We start from the raw sequence: 9,925 nt of genomic DNA, 5'->3' as shown, positions 1-9,925 counted from the left end.
ATAAAAACTTCAATATTGTTTTCTCAATAAATAGCCCACAAAAACACTACATACAGTAAAAAACATGTAAAAGTCTTAAAATACGTTATAACTGATTTTGTTGATTATTAATTATTTATTTTCATTTTATTTTTTGGAAAACGCATATTATTAGATTTATTATTTTATGGACAGTCTTTTTTTAATAAAATTTATTAAAATAAAATTAAGGGGTAGCGTAAAAAAAAAAAAGACATTCGATTTTTGAGGGCCACCCTAATATATATATATATATATAGATATATTACACTTATAAATCATAAAACGTGTAATCAGGATACACCCAAAGAAAAACCTCAATCAATTTTGATAGAGAAATTTTATCAAGGGTTTATGATAATGTTTTATTAATACGAACAAAATAACTATTCTTATAAATAATTATTGTTCAAGACAAGAAAAAAAATTATCATATTGATAAATATATCATAGATTCAATAGTAATGATATATTTATCAAATTGAACAATGAATTTATTATATAGATCGAGGTTTTTCTCTGGGTGTATAAATAAGGAAATAGGAGATCATGTAGCTTTTGGAATAATCTAACAATTTTTTTAAATTAAACACTATCTACAGATTTGCAACGAAGCGTTTTTTATGATAGCGATTTTAATCACTGTCAGATATCATTATACTTGACCCAACTATGCCACGTCACCACTGTATCGCGATCTTCCAGTGCTGGGTTTTTTAATTTTAATCACTCTGTATATTGCCATTTTTTATTTCACTAGGCAAAGTGTATAAATTGTCTTTATTGTAAATAAAATCGTCATTATTTTTAGTGTAGTTAACACAATAAAATAAATTTAGAAACATGTTTTGCTAAGTTTTAGAAAAATTTTAAGTCATATAAACTAGTTGTATAAATATTTTCTAAGTACTCAACCTATTGAAAAATTAATAAAACCGACAAATTTATAAAACTTATCTTAAAGTATATTCTCTCATAAAAATATTTCCAATAAAATAAAATTTTGAAAAATCTTTATAAATTGTTTGATTTAAGAGGATGGTAAGTATTTTAATTTAAAATGTACATGGCGGTTCATTAAAATTAAGAGACTCATTTTCTTGGATGCTATTGAAAATTTTCAGTTTTCGTAAGGGATAATATTATTTGATTCAAAATAATCTACAATAATATGCAGAAAAACAAATTTTTTTTTCATTCCTTGGTGAACGGCCTACACTATAATTTTTTCTACAGGAACCCCTATTTTTAGTTTTGATAATATGATAAGAAAAAAGTTTTAACAAATTTTGTTTTTATCATTTTTTTTTTATTTAATAAACAGCTCTTGTATTATTTCTTGTTTAATTTTATCGATTTTTGACAATTTTTTATTGATAATATGTTGTATAGCAACAGTAGTCGTTAATTGTCATAGACAAAATTTGATACTATCTATTAAAAAGAAAAATTTACAATAATATGTAGTTTAATCATTTTTGTTTTTTCCCTTCAGGGATAAAAACCTTAAACTTTAATTTTCTTTAATAAAAACTCCTATAATTATTGGTTATCCGATGAAATAAATCAACAAAATTATTTTTATATCATATTACCAAATTAAAAATATGGGTTCCAATTGAAGAAAATTAAAATTTTCATTATAACCTCTTAAAGTGTAAAAACAAAACTCAGTTAACTACATATTATTGCAGAGTTCTTTGAATTAAATAATATTATTCTTTACGAAAATGAACAATCTTTAATAATTTCCAATAAAATAAGTATCTTATCCTTAATAAATCATTCTGTGTTCATTTTAAATTATTTTTAGAATTCACATTTTATCAAATATATGACTTTGTACTTCATTCTATCAACTGGTAATATTCAAATAAATGTATGGTACATAAATTTAAAATCGAACTGTCACTATTTACAAAAAAAAAAACTTTTTGTTTCATAAAATTAAATAATTAATGAAAATGTTGAAAGTTCTTTATAAATTGTTTGATTTCCACTTTAAAATTTTTACACTCAATTTTTTTTTTTTTTTTAATTACTCGGTAGACTATGGTTAGCCTAAAGAATAGCCATTCTTTGGGCCTTTTCTTAAAAACAATTTGATGGATGAATAATATTTAGGGGAAAGTACTTAGTGTATTACGAGCATTTTAATACATAGACCGTGTATAGAACGCGGGCAAAGTATACGTACACCATTACGAGATGCAACTACCTGCATTACATACCTATTCAATATATTTAAATGTATGTAACTCCATGAGTATTTATCCTAAAATTTTTATACACCCATTCAATATTCTTTCGTGAAAAGGACTAGAGAATGAATATTTAAGGTACATTCAAATGGACCAACCTGGGGTGCTTTAAATTCTTAGTTTAATATTTTACAGACTTCATTATTTAATCTTTATGAACAAAATATTTTTATATCTTAACAATACTTGTACCTACTTTACTAGTGCTGCAGGTTGAAACCAAATTATTTGATATCGACTATGCCTTAAACATTTGGTAAATTTATCCTGTGAGACTTATCATCTCATACAAGTAATATCTTTATACGACTGCTTTAACAAACCCATCCACGGCATTCACTAGGCAGTCGCGCCGACATGCAACCAGGATCGACCGGGAGAGGAGACACCGCTCTATACACCCTCTTCCGGTGCGAAGCTTGGGCTCATGAGCGGGACTCTTTGGAGTTCCAACTGGGGCCCACGCTCAGAGTTAGGTCCATGGTGAATCTGATGTTGGGGATTCGGGAGGTGTGGTAACTGGTCCAGGCGTTCGCCGAATCAATAATATCCCGTAAGGAATCGACTGAATGATTGCGACAGAGACAACCACGTCGCCTGCTCTAGGTGGACCTGAGGCGCTTGTTCCGGCCGGCGCTTTAGGGTTTATCTGTATTTTATTGTAGCTATGTGTTTTATATGTGAATTATTTCTCAAGCCGTGCAAATTCTACCCCCACCTACACGTTTAAACGTGAATAAAAATGATTAGTTTTACATCCATCTATTTCCTAAACTTAACATACTACAGAGGGTGACCCTCCGTCACATGTTAGGAGGTCAAAATGGTGCTTTTCTAAGCCAATGATGGACAGGCCGACTTGCACCAGACACCAGACATCATCAATGAGAATATCATAAGAAAAATGTTATTGACACTCTGGGAATCGAACCAGGGACCTCATGCACCGAAACATGTGTTTCTACCCACTAGGCCAGACCGACTCCTCATCAAGTTTTAACATGAATAATTTCTTAAAAAAAATCAGTTAAAGCTTAAGGAAGTCAACTTAACTAAATATCTTTATTTACAACACGGTTTTTAGTACAACTGAAGTATATACAGGGTGGCCCACCACTCACTGACAACTTAAATAACTTTTGATCCAGTAAATATTTTTAGCTGATTTTTTTTTTAAATATTAGTTAGACGTTAGGTCTATAGCTATATCTCAATAATTAAATTTTTTACATTTTATTAAAAATATTAATTATTTTAAAATTTTAATTATTTTAAAATTTTAAATAAAAAGTAAAAAAAAAATCTAAGATAGCTATTTTGTAGAGTAGAATTTAAGAAAAATTTTAGTAATAAAATATCTTATTANACATAGGGGAACCAGAATCTCCTAAATTACCCTACTTACGATTTTAATACACAATTCATTGATTTAGATAATATAATTAATTTAATAAATGTAAAAAAATCATAATGAACGATATACATTTTTTCGAATATAATTTAACTAAATGTTTGATTAATATTTACGTATTTTACTACAAATTTGTTTAAAATAAAGATGTTATGTTTAATTTATATAATCCATGTAATTGAAAAATAAATGTAAAAACAATTATACTAATAGTCGTCATTGGGTAATTTAAGTAATTAGACGTTTGTTCATTACACCATAATTGTATAAAATAATTAAGAAAAAAAGAATTATTTATCGCTTATAACTTAATATATATAATACCTGATATAGTGATTCTACTTAGGATATTGGGACAATTTTTTTTTAATATATAGTGCGTAACATAGAATTTAATTTAACATATGTTTAAAAAACGCAGCATTTCCGGAACATTTTCAAAAGTTGAAAAATTAACTTTTGTGAAAAAGTTGCTATTTTGAATCTACTCCTGTGGGCAGGTAAAGATTTAGGTTTTGAAAAAATGTATATAAAATAAAAGCAAAATATCTAAGATTTCTATATAAAAAAAATTATTTTAATTCGTTCATTTTTTTTTAAGGGAAATATCTTTAACAAGATACGATTTGTGTTCTTTTGACATCGTATCGTTGAAAGAAATCGGTTTAGTGAGAGCTAAGAAACAGTGGCGACAGAAAAAATAATATCATAGTAAAATTCTCAGCTTTGCATCTCAACTAAAATAATTAAATGTATTTCACTCAAATATTCCCCATTATAAAATCTATAGTTGCATATTTAATAATTTCAGAAAATTTCGGTAAAATTGTCATGAAAATTTTTGAAAAATATTAAAATTTATTAGACGACAGAACGACAGGTGTTATTTACACCTGTCGTTCGTAGGACGTAGATCGTCAAAAAGCAGATTTAGAGCATTTGACGATGGCGCTCGGTAGTGGTTCGCAGTCAAAGTTAAAAGTTCTGTTATGTCAATATTTAATACTATTCTTTGCTAACCTAAAAATTTTGATAAAATAACATTTTTTTAAAGAAGTCAAACGTATGTATCAGGGACATCTCGAATGGGCTATAGAAAGTTGTAACTCGGCAATATTTAATCGTTTTAGTCAACAACATTTCAATACAATTTTACATGATTTATGAATTTATTTTTATTTAAAAGTATTACTAAAAACATAAGTTATAAAAGAGATCATTGAAAATATGATCTATTTATCAAAAATAATCTTTTTACTCATCCCTTATAGTTATTAAAATTTCAAATGTAATATGAAGAAAAACGATGAAATTAAGCACATAAGTCTTTTATTTTAAGTCTTATTAATTTAGTTTTTATAAAAATAAAATTTAACATTGAGTTAAATTGTTTTTTTGAAGAATGTATAATTTGTTTGGAAGAACTGAAAGAATATATTACTGAACATGACTGTGGTAATCAATATCATGAAAAATGTCTTTGGCAATGGAAGAAAATAAGCAACAACCAAGGTTGTCCCATTTGCCATTATATTTTAAATCCTGGTAAGCATTTTGAGTACAATTCTGTGAACTATTTTATATAAATAAAAAAAAATCAGCACAGAATTGATATTTAATAATTAAGTATTGTAATTTTTTACAAATATCATATTATTTTATTAACATTGATGTCCGTTTTTACCATGAAAATAATATAAAGTCCGACTTCTTTTTTCATAATAAAGTATATTACATTAACTTTAATTTAAGGTAAATATAAAAGTTTCAGTATTTTCGAAACACTTTCAAAATTAAGTTGAAAAAGTTTATTTTTTGTAAAAATGTGGTCATTTTGAATGCCTATTGTGGGCAGGTAAAAGGTAAAATTTATAAAAAAAATATACAAAATTTGGTGATTTTTGAAAAAGTTATGGCAGTTTTAAGTAAAAAATATCAAAAATTAGCAATATTTACATTGTATTCCCCATTATCGGAGAACGAGGGACATTTTTTCAATTTTTGAGGGTATTGTAATCGACTAGCTACGATTTGTGATCTTTTGACGTGTCGTTGAAAAAAATCGGAACTGAGAAAAAGTGGTAACAGACACAAAAAAAAAACATTAAAAGAAAAAAAAAACACATCATAGTTACATTAATACCTTCTCAGCTTCGATTCAAAGCTAAAACACTCATTATATTATTTTTATAATATAATATTATCATAATATGATAATAATTTATGAGAAAATGTATGTAGTTGTTACAATTATTTTATTTTTATCTATTTTTCTTAATAATTAGGTACACTTTAAATAACCAATACTTTTATCATTATAAATATAACTGATTAATACAATTTTCTCTCATTAATCTTGTATAAAACATGTTGATTGTGTTTTTTTTCATCTCCCTTTATAATTCTGTTACAAATTTTGCCTCCATACTAGTAGAAAAATATTTAGCAAAACAAAAATCGAGAAATGTTTATTACTGATAAATGCTCAAAAACACCTAACACAATTAAAAAGTTGCATAGTTATTATTAGCACATAGATGTATTACAGTAATTTTCAATTTATTAGAACAAAACTTTAATCTCTCAGTCAATAACGATCCAGTGAAAGTTTAAAGTTTTAAAGTTCTATAAACCCAAAAAACACATCTTAGTAAATATAATACTTTCTTATCATTGAATCAAAACTAAAATTCTCAAATTGTTCAAAAATCTCATATAATCATTTTAGAATAGATCTTGTGGCCAAAATAGTTAATTAATCACCCATATACATATTTTTTTTAGATGAATTAGGTGAGTACTAGTTTAGAATTTTTTAAATAATAATACAAATTTATATTCGTAGCTGATCGGTTGGATCAATTATTGCCGATTGATTGGCAATAATCAGCTCATACCATTTAGCTACAGTAGATCTTCATGTATACCTTTACTTACATGGAAGTTCTGGTTTACATTTACATCTATTTGTAAATTAGTCCTCCTGTTAATGCTTGATTGCATTTTATATACCCAATTTATTAATGAACATTTTAATAATCATTTATATGTATTTATTAGAATGTACTTACTGTGCCCATTCAATTCGACCAGTGTATAGGTACCATTTTCATACTACATGTTGCAATGGAAGAATATGTAAAGTTTGTTACGAGTTTTATAAAATGAGTAATTTTAACGTAATATGTAGATATTGCAAAATAGAAAAAAGTAATAATTTTTTAACAATAGTTTTTTTTTTATTTATAAGATGACTATTTATAGACGATTCGCATCTTATATGCGCTCGTAATAGGCTTGTATCTACATGATATTTAATTATAATTAAATCCAGATTAAATTCTTATAATGATAATGCATTATAACTATGGTTATCAAGACTGTGCATTGCTAAATGTGACATTTATAAGTATAATCAAAAATTTAATATAAATTTTGTTAAACATACTTTAGAAATAAGTACAGTGATACATTTAATTAAAGTTACAGTAATTAGTATATCTGACGAAAATACTCAATAAATCTAGAAATTCAGATGTCTGAATATATTACGAATATTACATAATATACGACCCCCACCATGTCAAATAAGGTTTTAAACAAAATTTTTAAACTCATATTTAAACGGAAATTTATGAATAACACATTCAAAGAGTAATACTTAAAACAAATTTTTCTATGTAATATAAGTAAAACTCATTTACTTGGTTTTTTGCATAGAGGAAATATATTAAAATAAATAATAGGTTTTTATGGTTTTTCTTTATTTCAGAAAAAAATTTGATAACCCAAAAATATATCTAGGTGTTTATTTTGTAGTGAGTACTAAATAATGGCAGCATTAATTTATTTATTTATAGATATTCCAGTATTTAAAAAAGCTATAATAATTCCATGTGTAAAATGCAAAAAAAATAAAGCAAACCATAATGTTTCTTCAAAATGCCTTCATTATTATTGTAAAAAATGTACAGAAGAAAATATATCAGCTAATAAATGGTGTATGCTATGTTCGAAACATTTAGAAGATAGAAATTGGAAAAGGTGGTTTCATAAATAAGTTTTATTTTATTAATGTAAATTTGCTTATTAATTCCAAACTTATTAATTAAATTAAATTAACTTAGCTTATTAATTTTTTGAAAATATATTAATTGTATAAAATAATATATTTTTAATTTGATTTTGAACATTTATAAAACAATGCATTAATGTTAATTTTTTTTTTTATATATAATAAAGATCTTTAAAATAAATATTCAAGCTAAATTATTTTATTTACATATATAATATTTTTTGAACCAGTAGGTAAGACGTTATTAACACTTTAATAAATAGACTGAAAGCGAGGTGTGAATTTATTTTTACCATTACGCATTCACCACGCGTTGCACCTCCGACCGAAGTATAAAAATACACATAAATCTTGAACAATTAGTTCAAAAGTAGTTATCGACTAGTCAATTTTTTAAATAGACTATTTTCTAATGTTGTCTAAGAATATTTTGTGAACATTGTTGTAAACGTATAAACACAAATATTACTCAGTAATTTCCAATATTGAAATTTGTTTGAATTTTATTCATTACAATTTTGAAGGGATCAAAAAAGAACTATTTAATTACATATTATTGTAGAGTTTTTTGAATCAAACAATATTTTCTTTTTCAAAAATTTTCAATAGTTTCCGAAAAAAGAGGGTCTTATACTTAATGAATCACCCTCTACACACATATATATATATATATACGGGTAATTCTATTAACTCTCTGTCACTCAATTTCTCTTAAAATAATTATTTTTTTGTCTATTATTAGTTACATATGTAGTTATATTTACTATTATCCAGTGGCGGCTAGTGGGTCTCGGAAGTGGTGAGGCAAACTTTTAATTTAGTAAATTTGAATAAAGAATATACCCATTTTTAAGATTATAGGTACACGTAGATAATAGCTATATTAATCGGTAACATGTTAATTCTTTAAAATTTTTATAAATTATAAGATAAAAAATTATAATCGTATAATACTTTTATACATTGACTGGACTGATGTGACAAACGTAATTCGTTTGGTGTTTTTGTAGGGTAAGCATAGATTAGGAACAATAACGACATATTGTCGATTCCATTTAATTTATATGTAAAATGTCGTTTCGCTTTTGAAGCCACCTGGCACACGATGTTGTTCACCGCTGAAGAAAATTTACTTTAGCCTCATATTACCAAGTATTCACAACTCTCCCCCACCAATCAATCTTAATAATTCCAGTATAGCAACTGAATCAAAAAAAAGTTTGCCTCTCGGATATCATCGGATTGCTTCGTAATCAGTCATGTAACGTGTTGTCATTTTTTAATCATTAACGAACTGCGAGCGCAGACCTTTGGTTTCAGCACTAACTACCGTGTTACATCTCGCTGTGTTTGTGCAGCGACAGTTAGGCGCAACATTATGTTATCTATTTTCGTCCTATTATCTTTTGTTCAAGATTACAAATTGCGTTAATTATCAAAATAAATTATAATATTTTGAAAGATATTTGATATTGATAGAGGCTCGAAATAAATAAATTATTATAAGGTAAATTGCAGGTGAGATTGTGCCTCACTTGCCTCAATCGGCGAGCCGCCAATGCTATTATCGAAATATTCCTATTGTCATCCCTTACGGGTTATAAGAGTGTCAACTATATTTAATTTTTAATGGAAACAGACATATTCCACAAGTTTATAAAATATAAAATTATTTCATTAAAAAAATAAATAGCTTTTTACAACTATTTCAGAAGTTTGTAACCTAATAAAATTATCATGAGTATCAGGTCACAGGTAACTGTTTCAAACAGAGCGCATCGTACATCTGTAGGGTCAGTGTTACATAAATACACATAATTATTTACGATACAAATAATTTTTTCTATCACCTATGATCCATACCATATTATACCACATTATAATGGTCACACTGGCACTTACCCTTTCCCATGTGTTATCCAGCCGGCTTGGACTTGAGTACGGTCATGTTTAAAAAAGGATCTCAATAATCATCATTATTCTTTTCTTCTTCTTCGACTGGGGTCACCATCTCATCAATTTTTTTGTGTCGTTGGATTTTATGAATCCGTTATGGAGAAGTAGTTTTTTTCAATTTGGCTTGGGCATCAAAATGGCATCAACAACATTTACATCTGCACCTTGGACATGTCAACAATTTATTGTAATGTGATATATTTT

The 9,925-nt window shown here is 26.5% G+C and overlaps 1 protein-coding gene across 4 annotated transcripts; it reads left to right on the top strand.

Moving 5' to 3' along the window:
- The first annotated feature begins 960 nt into the window (after positions 1–960).
- On the top strand, positions 961–7,873 carry LOC126893581 (uncharacterized). Of its 4 annotated transcripts, none has more exons than XR_007701217.1 (4): positions 961–1,059; positions 5,092–5,235; positions 6,751–6,900; positions 7,551–7,873. XR_007701217.1 is itself a non-coding variant. In XM_050663919.1 (4 exons), exons 1-4 carry the CDS (start codon positions 1,853–1,855, stop codon positions 7,748–7,750), a joined length of 522 nt encoding a protein of 173 aa, XP_050519876.1. In that variant the 5' UTR covers positions 1,837–1,852; the 3' UTR covers positions 7,751–7,873. The 4 variants fall into 4 exon arrangements, 2 of the variants coding, with proteins under 2 accessions (XP_050519876.1, XP_050519877.1); XM_050663919.1 differs by lacking the exon at positions 961–1,059 and adding an exon at positions 1,837–1,880; XR_007701216.1 differs by lacking the exon at positions 961–1,059 and adding an exon at positions 4,344–4,753.
- Positions 7,874–9,925: the final 2,052 nt, after the last annotated feature.

The sequence above is a fragment of the Daktulosphaira vitifoliae genome, unplaced genomic scaffold, assembly GCF_025091365.1.
Source record: "Daktulosphaira vitifoliae isolate Bord-2020 unplaced genomic scaffold, ASM2509136v1 Scaffold_1, whole genome shotgun sequence".
NCBI lineage: Eukaryota > Metazoa > Arthropoda > Insecta > Hemiptera > Phylloxeridae > Daktulosphaira > Daktulosphaira vitifoliae.
This window is presented reverse-complemented; position numbering and strand designations above follow the sequence as displayed.